Source organism: Ictidomys tridecemlineatus, chromosome 6, assembly GCF_052094955.1.
Source record: "Ictidomys tridecemlineatus isolate mIctTri1 chromosome 6, mIctTri1.hap1, whole genome shotgun sequence".
In the NCBI taxonomy this organism is placed as follows: domain Eukaryota; kingdom Metazoa; phylum Chordata; class Mammalia; order Rodentia; family Sciuridae; genus Ictidomys; species Ictidomys tridecemlineatus.
This window is the reverse complement of record NC_135482.1, coordinates 6,037,700-6,053,323: the sequence shown is the minus strand read 5'-3', so window position 1 is coordinate 6,053,323 and position 15,624 is coordinate 6,037,700. Positions and strand designations below refer to the sequence as shown.

Below are 15,624 nucleotides of genomic sequence, written 5' to 3'. Positions count from 1 at the left end.
TCCCTTGACGAAGATCCCAGGTGTCAGTAATTGGGATTTTCCACTTCTCTTGCTTTGTTATTATCACTAGTTTCTGGAGTCGGCAGGTTTCATTTTCTGTGCCATCAATTTCCAGCGTTCACCCATAGCTGCTCACCTCCACAAGCAGTTAGACACCTGTTGCTTATTTTCCAACTAAGAACACTAGTGATGAGCATCTAGCCCACATCTTGAGCTTTTCTACATCCTCTTTTTTACTTTGAAAGTTAAATGCTATTCAAAATTTAGATAGTTGGATTGTATTCAAACATTAAACAAGTTTTGGATTTTTTGTCATCACTTCCACCTCTTGAATCTTTTTATTTTGTGTGTATATATGTGCATGTGTGGTACCAGGGATTGAACCCAGGGATACTATTACCACTGAGCTACAGCCTCAGCCCTTTTTATTTATTTTTGAGACAGGGTCTCATTAAATTGCCAAGGTTGGCCTTGAACTTGTGATCCTCTTGCCCTAGTCTCCTGAGTAGCTTGGAGTACAAGCCTATGCCACCACATCCAGAACCACTTCCTGAATCTTTGTCAGCTTTTCAGTGTGTCTACTGCTTCCTGCTTTTTTGCTTCCTCATTTGCCTTCGTCTTCGCATGGTACTCATCAGCTAGGGATTTCCATTCCATTCTGTTATTCTGAAGATCATTTGGTATACATGTTATTTTTCTGTGAAACTGTTGACATTTGCTAACCTTTGGTGTGACCACCTCTCAGGTACATCATATCATGGTAGATGATAGTGGCAGGAGCATGTAAGCTTTTTTTTTTGGTGATCCTGCCTCAGCCTCCCAAGTTGCTGGGATCACAGGCATGGGCCATTATGTCTGGTAGTAAGCTTTTGATTAGTTTCAAGTTGTTCTGAAAAAGTTGTTCCTGACAGTTTTTTCTTTCCAGTTTGTTCATTGCTTTGACTAGACTGATATTTGGAATTCCCTATTTTATTGTTTTTTGATACCCTATACTTTAATAAACCTAAAAAATTCATCTATTTTTTAGCTGCACAATACCACTCTAGTTCTAGTTCTTATTACATCATGTCTATTTTAGGAACTCTTAAACTGACCTCTCCAGTATATCAGGGCTTCTTCAATTCTGTGACTTCCCTACTGAGAAAGTTCACAGTTCCTCCTTATGTGTCAAATGATGTCTCCAGGCTCCAGTCCTAGCCTGGCTTTCCAGATTTCTCACTGTTCCTTGTGACCTCACATACTTTGATGAAGCCACGCCACTAGCTTCTCCCAAGTATGCAATGTGTTTTCCACTATCCACTCATTTATCTCCATTAATGCTGTTTGCTCCACATCTGGATTGACCCCTACCCTCACCTCTGCTTACTGAAACACTACCCATCTCTTAAGAATCAACTTAAATAAAGTGTTTCTATGAGGTCATTCCTGTGCTAGTTCTACCATTTCTCCATTGAGTGATCTGGGGTTGATTGACAGCTGAGCCCGACAAAATTTATTTTTCTACTGTGTATGCTTTAGTTCCCCTCCAGCAAGAAAACGCACAGAATTGGCGCAAACCACAATGCTGATGATGGATCAATTAGCAACAGGTTTACTTGGTCTGTCCTTTGGGCTACTGCGCATGCCCAAGATCCGGGACTTTCACTCTCCGTCCTGTGGTTGTCTGGTTTCCTCCTTTCGCGCCTAGGCTGATCCGTTTCCCCTCTGAGGAGTTGCAGGTAGTGCTGCGGTCCTAGGGGTAAAGGTCCTCTCGTTTGCCTCTTATGTCCGATCCTGGTGCCCTGTCTGTCTCCTACCTAACACTTCCACTAAACTGCTATGACGTTTTCATCACCTATTACTTTCTTTCAGTAAATATTTGGTAATATTAGTCTTTGCCAGGGCCAGTAGGAAAAATTGAACAATACATCTATCTGATAATTAATAATTATTACGTAATAGTTATATGATTAGTATATACTTATAATTATGTAATAGTTACATAATTATTATATAATAATTATATAATTATTGAGAAAGCAAAAAACCTCAACAGGATTTTTTTTTTTTTTTGGTACTAGGGATTGAACCCAGGACACTTAACCACTGAGCCATATTCCCAACCCTTTTTATATTTTATTTAGAGACAGGGTCTTGCTGAGCCGCTTACAGCCTTGCTAAGTTGCTGAGACTGGCTTTGAACTTGCGATCCTCCTGCCTTAGCCTCCTGAGCTGCTGGGATTACAGGCATGTGCTATCATGCCCAGCTCCCAACAGGATTTTATGAGAGAGAAAAGCTGCATCTAAATTTTCCAGGTTCACTGTGAAGGGAGAATATGAGAGGCTAAGAGAACAACGTGTACTAGGGTGCTGAGGCAGTCTGTATTCCTACTTTGTATTTTAGTTAATTTTTTTGTTGCTGTGACCAGAAGACTTGACAAGAACAATATAGAGGAGGGAAAGTTTATTTTGGCTCATGGTTTCAAAGGCTCAGTCCATGGCTGGCCAACTCCATTGCTCAAAGCCAAAGGTGAGTCAGAACATCATGGTGGAAGGGCATGTTGGAGGAAGGCAGCTCAGTATATGGCAACAGGAAGTAGAGACAGAGGTCTGCTCCCCAGGGACAAAATATAAACCAAGTGACCTACTTCTTCCAGCCACATCCTACCTGTGTACAGTTACCACCCAGTTAATTCACCAATTAGGTGAAAGCTCATAACCTAATCATTGTACTGGCAAACATTCTTGCATTGTTTCATATGAGCTTTTGAAGGACACCTCATGTCTAAACCATAATACCTTCTTTCCCAGAGTCAACAAAATATTTCTATTAGCCCAGTGCTTTGTATTTATTGCACAAGAGTAAAAATTAATGAACAAACATTGAGAATAGGTGTATGCTCAACAAGAAAAAGAAAATTAATTTGGCGATAAAGAGGGAGAAGAAAAACAGAAGCACTTTTCAATAAGAAGCAACATGAGTCTGGCATCTAAATCCAAAAGTTATATAACCAGGACTGGAAAAAGTCCATGTTACCAGTAATATGTCTGTTTTGGGAAGAACAAGTAAAATGAGCCTGTTTAAAAAAAAAAGGCAGAAGATAAGAGTGAATTGACAAATTTTTATTTCATTAAAATAGCAGCAGTAGCTAACATTTATTGAGTGCTTGCTCTGAACTAGAAGATGTGCTAAGAACATTATGTGTGTCATTTTATGTGAACCCTAAACTGTGTGCTGTCTGCTTTTTTCCAGTGTCTTGAAGCAGAGTCCAGATGTGGAACTCTCCTTCCCACAGCATCCACAGAACTCCAACCTCTTTAGTGGTGTAAAGAGGGGAACGTTGTTTCTTAGTTCATACCGGGTAATTTCTACTTCTCCTTTGATCTGCCAATTAATTCTATGTTTGGTTTTTTGAAAACTGGATGGAACTTAAACTGTGACTTTCATAGAGTTTTTAAACATTTGCACTTTGAGATTTTGCATGTTAAAGAGAGATGGAAGAAAACAGGTGATGTTCTTTGGATGCCAGAATGACCTTGCTCTTAGGAGTCTGAATCTTTGGAGGAATTCTGCGTCCTTTCCCAGAGTTTCTTTTCTCACTTAGGTGATTTTCGTGACTTCACGCTCAGTCAGTGATCCCATGCTGTCCTTTATGATGCCGTTTGATCTGATGAAGAACTGCACTGTTGAACAACCACTCTTTAATGCCAACTACATTCAAGGGACTGTTCATGCAGCTCCAGATGGTAAATCTTTCACCTCAGGTGTTTTTCTTTTTTCCCTCGAAAGATTCTAAATGTTCTAGAAGGCTAAGATTCAGATATGGTTCACGTTGGAATTCATGAAGCTGCCCTGCTTCTTTGAATATTGCTTCCTCAGTGACTGTGGCCGTCCTTCTGTTGCCAGCTGTGTCAGTCTCTTAGTAACTGTGTATGCCCTTTCTTCCCACAGGTGGCTGGGAAGGACAGGCTACTTTTAAATTAGTCTTCAAAAAAGGAGGTGCCATCGAATTTGCTGAGTTGCTGATACAAGCTGCCGCTGCTGGTGAGCTTTGCTGATAAAGCTATTAAACAGTGTGGAGTTTGGAGGAATTGAAGTAGGACTGTTAGCCAAAATTTGCTGGCCTCTATGATCAGGTAGTTGGTATTTGCACATGTATTCAGCAGGCATTTCCTGGACTTACCTAATGTGTGCCAAGTCCCATAATTTGTGTTGGGAACACAAAGATTATTCTGTCCCTTCCTGTCCTGAAGGACCTTTCAGTTAGACACCCGCAAGCCTAATTATACCTGATAGTATTTGTTCTTTAGATACTGGTTTCACGGACCTTTTGAGTAGTCTCTTCTCTTGGTCAACCCCAGGTGGCTTAGCTTTTCTGCCCTGGCATGACTTTTGATCTTCCCTGCTCTCTGTGGCCTTGTCTTTGCTTCTCTCAGCTTTAGTCTTTGTCTTCCATGAGAGGGGAGTATAGGTACTTACTACCCTACAGCACTGATTTAATAGATGTACCAGAAAACTCTTTCAAACTTTGACTACAAATACTCCTTTTATGATGTATTTTTTATTTAATTTAGCCTCTCTCTCCAGGTCACTTACTCTCTCAACTTTTTTTTTTTTTTGTACCAGGGGTCTAACCCAGTAGATTTAATTGCTGGGCCACATCTCCAGTCCTCTTTATTTATTTATTTTTAAATTTTGAAACAGTGTCTCGCTAAGTTGCTGAGACTGGCTTTGAACTTGCTATCCTCCTGCCTCAGCTTCCCAACTCGTGGGATTACAGGTGTGTACCACCATGCCTGGATTCTCTCAACTTTTATACTAGAATTATACTTTCAATAAGACTAGACTTCTTTGTGTCTTATTCTCTTATCTCTGAACCTTAATACTTTTTGTTTTGTCTAGAATGCTCTTTCCCTTCCTCCCTTGCCTTCTACCCCCAACTTCAATCTAGTTGAGGCAAACACAATCTATTAGAGACAGATATATGCAGATACATATTATATTTTATGGCATGAACATATAGTATTAGAGACTTAAAGAAGGATGATATGAAGTTTCTTTCAGAAGACTAAATAGATCATGATGCTATAAACCACGGTCAACAATACGAGTCAGGACTGGGGTTGTGGCTCAGAGGTAGAGCACTTGCCTAGCATGTGTGAGGAACTCGGTTGGATTCTCAGCACCACATATAAATAAATGAATAAAATAAAGGTTCATCAATAACTAAATAATATTTAAAAAGAAGGATGATATGAAGTTTCTTTCAGAAGACTAAATAGATCATGATGCTATAAACCATGGTCAAGAATATGAGTCAGGGCTGGGGTTGTGGCTCAGTGGTAGAGTCCTCGCCTAGCATGCATGAGGCACTGGGTTTGATCCTCAGCACCACATGAATGTAAAATAAAGCTATTAGAAAAAAGAATATGAATCAATCTAACTGGAGACAAAGTGAGTTCAATTTTAGAACCTAATTACATTGATTAACACTTATTGAATATCTACCATATATTGTGTAGTCTTCCAAGCCCCTTTATACGTGTCAACTTATTTAACCCTTATAAAAATCTTATGATGTAGGTGCTATCATTATCTATACTTATAGATGGGGAAACTGAGTGAATGATGCTTATATAATTTCCCAAGACTATACAGTTAGCAAAAACTCAACCTGTCCACCCCCCCTCTCCTTTAAACTTCTTATTATAAAAATAGATCTAGGGGCTGGGGTTGTGGCTTAGTGGTAGAGCACTTGCCTATCATTTGTGAGGCACTGGGTTCGATTCTCAGCACTCACATAAATAAATAAAGATCCATTGGCAATTTTTTAAAGTATTTTTTTTAGTTGTAGATGGACACAATATTTTTTTAAAAGAGAGAGAGAATTTTTTAATATTTATTTTTTTTAGTTTTTGGTGGACACAGCATCTTTGTTTGTATGTGGTGCCAAGGATCGAACCCAGGCTGCACACATGCCAGGCGAGCGCACTACCGCTTGAGCTACATCCCCAGCCCCCACAATATTTTTATTATTCTTTTTTTATTTGTTTATTTTTACATGGTGCTGGGGACCAAACCCAGGCCTCACGCATTTAAGGCAAGTGCTCTACCACTGAGCTACATCCCCAGCCCCAAGGTCCATTGGCAATTTAAAAAATAAAAAATAAAATAGATCTAGGGGCTGGAGATATAGTTCATAGGAAAGCACTTGCCTCATAAGAATGAGGTCCTGGGTTCAACCAACAGCACCAAAATAAAAATAAAATAAATAAAATAAATCTAAAGAAAAATTTCAAGATGTTACAATGACTTCCTTTATCTAGATTTACCCCCATTATTAACATATTCTCATATTTGCTTTATAATATTCTTTTTTCTTTTTGTTTTGCTGAATGATTGCTTTTGCTGAACTATTTATAAATATTCAAGTATGATCTCCTTAGAGTAGGGTCATTCTCTTATTCTATAAACCTGAGGGTCTCGTTCCATTTCCATGCTATTTCCCTTCTCTCTCCCTTTCCCTCCCACCTCTCAACCCTGTTTAATGATGGTCTTCTTCTTGTGCTCTTCTTCCCTAGTCTGTTCTTAATTACTCTCCTTATATCAAAGAAGACATTTGGCATTTGTTTTTTAGGGCTTGGCTAGCTTCGCTTAGCATAATCTGCTCTAATGCCATCCATTTCCCTCCAAATTCTATGATTTTGTCATTTCTTAATGCAGAGTAATACTCCATTGTGTATAAATGCCACATTTTTTTTATCCATTCGTCTATTGAAGGGCATCTAGGTTGGTTCCACAGTCTTCCTATTGTGAATTGTGCTGCTATGAACATCGATGTAGCAGTGTCCCTGTAGCATGCTCTTTTTAGGTCTTTAGGGAATAGACTCAGAAGGGGGATAGCTGGGTCAAATGGTGGTTCCATTCCCTGCTTTCCAAGAAATCTCCATACTGCTTTCCAAATTGGCTGCACCAATTTGTAGTCCCACCAACAATGTACAAGTGTACCCTTTTCCCCACATCCTCGCCTGTTGTTTGACTTCGTAATGGCTGCCAATCTTACTGGAGTGAGATGGTATCTTAGGGTGGTTTTGATTTGCATTTCTCTGACTGCTAGAGATGGTGAGCATTTTTTCATGTACTTGTTGATTGATTGTATGTCCTCCTCTGAGAAGTGTCTGTTCAAGTCCTTGGCCCATTTGTTGATGGGATTATTTGTTATCTTATTGTCTAATTTTCTGAGTTCTTTATATACTCTGGATATTAGGGCTCTATCTGAAGTCTCTTATTCTAGCTCAATGTGTTTTTCAAATTCAAAAATTACTATTCCTCATTCTAATAGAACTCCCCCTACTGGCTCTAGAATCAATCCTGGGTCACATATTGAATTTAATTGCTCTACATCTTTTGTCTAGTTTAATCTGGAACTTAGCTCTATTTGTCTTTTATGACATTGATATTTTAAAAAGAACATAGTTGGGTTGAGGATATAGCTTGCCTAGCATACGTGAGGCCCTGAGTTTAATCCCATCACTGTTTTTTAAAAAGGAACTTATTGTTTTTTACAGTGACTCTCAGTTTGGGTTTGTTTCTTTCCTAATGATTATATTTAGCTCATGCATTTTGGCAAGTATACTACATAAGTGATGTCATGTCCCTTTTGACCTTATACTATTAAGCTCTGTGCCATATTAATTGTGAGGTACATGGGGATGCTAGAGGCCACTGGACATGGAGCTTGGGGGTCCCAAAATGAGCTGTATCTACAGACTCGTTTGGATATCTTCTCACACAGAACTTCTTTGGAGCCATGTGTGCAGTGGGCTGTCTCAGAACTGAAGATAGATTCCAAGAGTCCTCAAAATTAAAGAATGGAAAGGCAAGAGAAGAGAATGGAAGATAAGGGAATGAGTGATATGCAAAAAAAAAAAAAAGATTGAAAAAGGACCAAGTGAAAGGGAGGAGGAGAATCAAGTTAGTTTATTATCTGAAAGCCAAGGAGGGAGAAATTTTCAAAAAATATGGGCTGATCAGCAACTTCAGAGGTGTTTGGTAAAATGAAGACTGAGAAGTGTGCACTGCATGTGGAAATAGATTTCAGTGAAATGCTGAGGAAGGGAGATGGTAGAAGAGCCACATTACAGAAGAGGAGTGAGAACAGGTTTTACAATTACTGTAATGATGCAGGATAAAGAGAGAGGGGCTGAGGAGTTCACAAACCATACCCAGCTGCATGCTCCCTGGTGGTACAGAGGGCAGACAAGATCTGGAGCCTGAAATCAGATAACAAGGTGCCTGGCAGATGGAGGAAGTACACTGTGGGAGATTCAGGGTCAGGGGACACTTGGAAGTCTAGTCCTTGTATGTTGGAGGTGTTTGGGGAACTCAGGAAAATAGTTTACTGAGTGTTGAAATCACTCTTAGTTTGGGCCTCAGAGTACTGAGAAGAGCCTCTTTTTAGAATTATGTGTTAACAGGCAACTCAACTCCTATTTGTGTTCTCATTAAGATCTGCTTCTTGGCCTGCAAAGCTAGGTGCAGAGTCTCAGCAGTTGTATAGCCACTTAGAAAGAATTTAAGCAACTTCTACGAACTTGGCCCAGTGTCTGGAACTGCTCTGGGTCTGATTGGAAACTACCATCCCCTTCCTCCCATCCTGAGTTGGAGCTTGTGAGATAGACTCCTTTGAGACCCTTGGAGTTAACTACTAATTATGTTTTGTGATCTAATTCTGTGACCAGGAAGGATGCCCTTCCCCTCTGCAGAGTTGATGTGTCAGGGCTCACTCTCTCTCTTTTTTTTTATTTTCTTTCTCTCTCTCTCCCTTCCTTCCTTCCTTCCTTCCTTTCTTTCTTTCTTTCTTTTCTTTTTTTTTTTGGTACTGGGGTTTGAACCCGGGGGCTTTACCACTAAGCCACATCCTCAGCCATTTCTACTTAAAAAAAATTTTTTTTGTAGTTGTAGATGGACAGCATGCCTTTATTTTATTTGTTTCATTTTTATGGGGTGCTAAGGAATGTTCTACACTGAGCTATAGTCCCTGGTTGTACTTTTTAAAATTTTGAGGCAGGGTCTTGCTAAGTTGCTTAGGGCCTAGCTAAGTTACTGAGGCTAGGTTTGAATTTGTTATCCACCTGCCTCAGCCTCTTGAGACACTGGGATTACAGGTGCGTGCCACCACACCCAGTATGTAAGGGCTGTTTGATTCATGTATTTCACATATATTTATATATATATTTTTTAGTTGTAGATGGACACAATATCTTTATTTTATTTTTTTACATGGTGCTGAAGATTGAACCCAGTGCCTCATGCATGCAAGGCAAGAGCTCAACCACCGAGCTACAACCCCAGCCCTCAAATATTTTTTTAAAAAACCTAGATGAGACAATTGGGAACAAAACAGTTAACAAGGCACACATAGTTCCAGCCTTTATTAAACTTATAGTCTGGTGAGAGTCATATTAAAATAGGCAAACATATAAGTGAATAAAATAATTACTTATTGGAGGAAATACTATAAAAGACATATTAAGATATTGAAAAGGAAGGTTATTTAGATAAAGAGGTTAACTCTATAATGAATTGGTTAGGATAAATGCTGCTGGCTGCTGAAAAAGATAAACCCCAAGTTAAAAATGCTCAGACTGTAGATATTATGGCTTATAGAAGGGCTAATCAGCAGGGGCAAGAGAGGCACTGTTCCATATAGTCATTTGGATACCTAGGTTAATAGGATTTCTGCCATCTTCACCACTTGCTTTCCATAGCTTCTTGGGGGCAGCCAGCAGAGAGGGAAAGAGAGTTAAGATTTTACCTGGGAAGTTTTCATGGGCCAGGCCTGGAACTTGTGTACATTACTTCTGGTCACATGCCTTAGCCCAGAACTCAATGTGGGAAACTGATAATGGATCCCAAAGATATATCTATATCGTAATCCTTCAGAACCTGTGGACTTAATTGTAAAAACAATGTTTGTAGATGTAATTAGTTTAAGGATCATGAAATGACAAGATCATCCTGGATTATTTTAGCAGCCCACAAATGCAGTCACAAGTGTTCTTCTAAGACATAAAGAGGGGACAGACAGAAGTGCTTTTTTCTCTACCACATTGCTGGTATATTCGTCTTTAATGGATATGCCTGGTCATCTTAATAAATCTTCATGAGGAAGCTTTTTTCTCAATCTCTACTATGATAGAGACCTTGAATAATCATAGAAAAATGAGACACAATCTATCTCAAAGCATATAATTCAGGATAGTGTCATATATATTTTTTATCTCATATCCCAGGAGTCTTGTAGGACATACATGTGAAATGGTGTTTAATGCTGTTGATTATTCAGTTGATTGCTGCTATATATCTGACTTACAAAAATTAAAAGAGTTCCTATTTTACCATGTTTGTCTTCACAGCTGCCCGGGGAACTCCACTTCGAATTATGAATTACTGGATCTCCACTCCAGGAATTTATGTTGTTACTGGAGAGGGAAACATGTGCACTCAACAGACACCTTGTCAAGGTGAGATATGGTGGAAAGGTTATTCCTAGGAGGTGGAAAGGTATGTTAAAGGCTCACAGACCTATTCAGTGCAGCCTTATCCCAGCTCTAATGCAGGAGAACCAGCAGAGGTTCAGGGGCTGGGAAAATGGTTGAATCTGTGACTGTTTCCAGACTGAAACCCAGTAGCAAGTCAGCTGATGACTGAGCTTGCATTTCAGGCTTAATTTTTTATTTTAGAGCATTATAGTTATACATAGTATTTGTGTTCATTTTGAAAAAAAATCATATGTGCAAGGAATTTGATTTTAATCTCCATCCCCCCTATCTTTTTTCTCCTTTTCCTTCCCCTTATTCTCCTCCCTCCATTCTAGTGATCTTCCTTTCATTCCTTTATTTATTTATTTTTTAAAATGTTTCTTTTTAGTTGTAGTTGGACACAATACCTTTATTTTATTCATTTTTTTATGTGGTGCTGAGGATCAAACCCAGTGCCTCACACATGCTAGGCGAGCGCTGTATCGCTGAGCCACAACCCTAGCCACTATTTTTTATTTTTAATATTTTTTTTAGTTGTAGATGGACACAGTACTTTTATTTATTATGTGGTGCTGAGGATCGAACCCAGTGCCTCACACATGCTAGGAAAGCACTCTTCCATTGAGCTATAATCTCAGCCCTATTTATTTATTTTTGATTGGTACTTTCAACATATTCCATATATAAAGATGGAATTTTCAGGCTTGATGGCATACACCTATAATCCCAGTGGCTCAGGAGGTTAAGGCAGGAAGATTGAGAGTTCAAAGCTAGTCTCAGCAATTTAGTGAGACCCTAAGCAACTTAAAAAGATCCTGTCTCTAAATAAAGTATATATATATTTTAAAAAAGGGCTAGGGATATAACTCAATGGTTAAGCACCCCTGGGTTAAATCCCCAGTATATAAAAAAGAAGATGGAATCACCTTTGGTACATTTATATATGTATATAAAGAATTTTGTTAAATTCATTCCGTATTTCTTCCTGTTTCCCTTCCTTCCTTCCTCCTTCTCCTCCTTCTATTCCACTGATCCTCCCTTTATCTTCTTTCTACCACTATAACCTTTCCCCCCTTATTTTGCTTTAGCTTCTACATATGAGAGAGAACATTTGACCCTTGATTTCTGAGTCTGGCTTATTTCACTTAGCATGATTTTCTCCATTTTCATCCATTTACCAACAAATGCCATGATCTCATTCTTCTTTATGGTTGAATAAAACTTCATTGTGTATATATACCACATTTTATTGATACATTCATCTATTGACAGGCATCTGAGTTGATTCCATAATTTGGCTATTGTGAATTGTGCTGCTACAAACATTGTAATGGCTGTATCACTATAATATGCTGATTTTAGTTCTTTTAGATAAACACTGAAGAGAAGGCTAGTTGGGTCATAAAGTGGTTCCATTCATAGTTTTTTAAAATTCATTTTTAAAATTTTTTAGTTGTTGATGGATGTTTATTTATTTATATGTGGTGCTGAAAATCAAGCCCATTGCCTCACACATGCTAGGTGAGAGCTCTACCACTGAGTCACAGCTGCAGCCTCCGGGATCCATAGTTTTTTGAGGAATCTCCACACTGCTTTCCATAGTGGTATAATTTGCAGCCTTCCAGTATTGTATGAGTGCATCTTTATTCCCACATCCTTGCCAGCATTTAGTATTGTTTGTTTTCTTGATAAGATGAAATCTTATGGTAGTTTTGATCTTATATCCTGTTACTTAGCCAAATTCATTTATCATCTGTAAAAGTCTTCTGGTGGAAGTTTTTCAGTCTTCTACATATAGGACTATGTCATTAGCAAACAGTGATAGTTTGACTTCTTCTTTTCGTTAGTTGAGTCATAGGGTGGTTCTATCCCTAGTGTTTTGAGGAATCTTCATACTGCTTTCCAAAGTGGTTGTATTAGTCTGCTGTCCCACCAGCAATGAACAAGTGTACCTTTTCCTCACAACCTTGCCAGCATTTGTTATTGTTTGTATTCATGATCATTGCCATTCTTGACTAGAGTAAGAAGTTTTGCTATACTTTTGATTTGCATTTTCCTGATTTCTAGAGATGTTTTTTTCATATACTTTCATGTTTTTTCATATATTGCTAGAGATATTTTTTTCATATTATTTTTAATGTATTTGTGACCATTTGTGTTTCTTCTTTTGAGAAGTTTCTGTTTAATTCTTTTGCTCAGATATTGATTGGGTTATTTTTTTTTTTGGTGTAAGTTTTTTGAGTTCTTTATGTATTCTAGACAATAAACCCCTATCAGGGGTAGTTGGCCAAGATTTTTTCCCATCCTGTAGGCTCTGTCTTCATGTTCTTAATTGGTTCCTTTGCTGTGTAGAAGCTTTTTAGTTCTGTTGCATCTCACTTATTAATTCTTTGTTTTATTTCTTGAGTTTTAGGGGTTTTGTTAAGGAAGTTAATGTCAGCATCTGTATGATGAAGTCTTTGATTCATTTTTATTTGAGTTTTGTGCAGGGCAAGAAATAGGGGTCTAGTTTTATTTTTCTAAATATAGCTATCTAGTTTCCCAGAACTATTTATTAAAAAGGCTATCTCTTCTCTAAAATACATTTTTGGCACCATTGCCAAGTATAAAATGGGTGTGGGTATGTATATTTGTCTCTATGTCTTCTATTCTGTTCCCTTGGTCTTCTTAATGGCTATTTTGATGCCAATACCATGCTGTTTTTGTTACTACAGCTCTGTAGTATAATTTCAGATCAGGTATTGTGGTGTCTCCTGCTTTGCTTTTCTTGTGTAGTATTGCTTTGGCTATTTTGGGTCTATAATTCCTCCAAATGAATTTAGGAATTGTTTTTTCTTTATTCCAGAGGTGCAAGGATGATTTAATATATGCAAATCAATAAATCTAATTCATCACATTAATAGAATTAAGGACGGAAATCACTTAGTCATCTCAGTAGATGAAAGAGAAGGCCCTTGATAAAATTCAGCAACTATTCATGATAAAAAAACATTGAAGAAACTAGGGATAAGAGTAACCTATCTCAACATTAAAAGCTATATAGGTTAAACCCAAAGCCAACCTTATAGTAAAAGGAGAGAAATCGAAAGCATTTTCTTTAAAATCTGGGACAAGCAAGGATGTCCATTCGCACAACTCCTGTTTAATATAGTGCTAGAAATTTTAGCCAGAACAATTAGGCAAGAGAAGGGATAAAAATAGGAAAGGAAGAAATCAAATGTTCACTGTTTGCAGATGATATGATACTATACCTAGAATATCCAAACAGCTCCACCAAAAAGACTGCTAGAGCTAATAAACAAATTTGGCAAAGTAGCAGGTTACAAATTCAACATACAAAATCAATAGCATTCCTATATATCAAGAATAAATCTGCTAAGAAAAAAATCAGGAAAACAATTCCATTCATAATAGCTTTGAAATACCAAGGAATAAATCTAAACAAGGAGGTGAAAGACCTCAAAAAGTATAGAACATTGAAGAAAGCAATTGAAGAGGACTCCAGGAGATGGAAAGAGCTCCCACATTCTTGGATGGGCAGAATTAATATTGTCAAAATGACCATGCTACCAAAAGCAATATACGGATTCAAGGCAATCCCCATCAAATAACCAAGGCATTCTTCATAGAACTAGAAAAACCATTCCTAAAATTCATTTAGGAAAATAAAAGACCCAGAATAGATGTATTAGGGTTCTCTAGAGGAACAGAATCAATAGGAAGTATAATTATAAAAAGGGAATTTATTAGATTGGCTTATATGACTAGAAGCTTGATAGTCCACAGTGGCCGTCTACAGGCTGGATATCTGGAGGAACTAGTAGCTGCACAATCCAAGATGCTAAAGCCTCAGAACAAGAGGGATAAATAGTGCTATCCGAGTTTCCAGAGCGTTAGGTCTGGAACCTAACGCTCTGGAAACTCCCTGGAGAATCACTGGCATTATTCCCTTTGGAAGAGTGAAGGAGTGAGTCTGATATCCTCAGGTGATTGCAGCAGCAATCAAGAACCCGTTAAAGAAGAATCAAGTTTGCATCTACTGCTGCTTTCTTGTTCTTCCAACTTTATTCCACCCAAGCTGTGGGAACAGTGCTGCCCACACTTAGGGAGGGTCTCCACTTCTGTTTGCTATCCCACATGTCAATCATTACTAGACACACCCAGAAACCTCTTAGTCTTTGGCATCTCTTAATCCAATCAAATCAGCAATTCAAAACAACCATTGCAATAGCCAAAGTCATTTTAAGCCAAAAAACAATGCTCAAGGCATCACAGCACCTGACTTCAAATTATACTGTAGATCTATAGTAACAAAAACTGCATGGTACTGACATAAAAATAGACACATCGACCAATGGTACAGAAAAGAAGACACAGACAAACCACACAGATACAGTCATCTGATTCTTGACAAAGGTGCCAAAAACATATATTGAAGAAAAGACAGCCTTTTAGACAAATGGTCTGGGACAACTGGTTATCCATATGTAGAAGGATGAAACTACACCTTTATCTATTACCCTGCACAACAATCAACTCAAAATGGATCAAAGACCTCAGAATTAGACCAGAAGCTGTGCAGCTCCTAGAAGAAAACGTAGGGTCAATACTTTAGATTTTAGGTACAGGTAATGACTTTGTCTATAGAAACCCTAAAGCTCAGGAGGGAATGAGAATTAAAACTACACTGAGGGCTGGGGATGTGGCTCAAGCGGTAGCGCGCTTGCGTGGCATGCGTGTGGCCCGGGTTCAATCCTCAGCACCACAAACAAAGATATTGTGTCCACTGAAAACTAAAAAATAAATATTAAAATCTCAGTGTAGTTTTTTTTTTTTTAATCTCGCACCAGTCAGAATACAGTCATCAGTAATACAAAGAATAATAAATGCTGCAGGGGATGTGGAGAAAAAGGAACACTTTCACACTGATGGTGGGACTGTAAATTAGTACAACTGCTATGAAAATTAGTAGAAACTCCTCAAAATACTAGGCTTGGAACCACTCCATGGTATGTACCTACAAATCCCATCAGTATGTACCAACAATTTCTATTACTATATACAACTATAATGCACCAAGAATTTCTTATAATTCTGTAA

General features: G+C 38.2%; 1 protein-coding gene across 1 annotated transcript in view; it reads left to right on the top strand.

Annotated features, from left to right (window-relative positions):
- The window catches only part of Wbp2nl (WBP2 N-terminal like), a 42,101-nt gene that overhangs the window by 14,419 nt on the left and 12,058 nt on the right, over window positions 1-15,624 (top strand). The window contains exons 2-5 of the mRNA XM_078052651.1: window positions 3,233-3,341; window positions 3,585-3,726; window positions 3,932-4,024; window positions 10,399-10,506. Coding sequence (XP_077908777.1) covers window positions 3,233-3,341; window positions 3,585-3,726; window positions 3,932-4,024; window positions 10,399-10,506 — 452 coding nt within the window. The remainder of the gene's footprint in view (window positions 1-3,232; window positions 3,342-3,584; window positions 3,727-3,931; window positions 4,025-10,398; window positions 10,507-15,624) is intronic.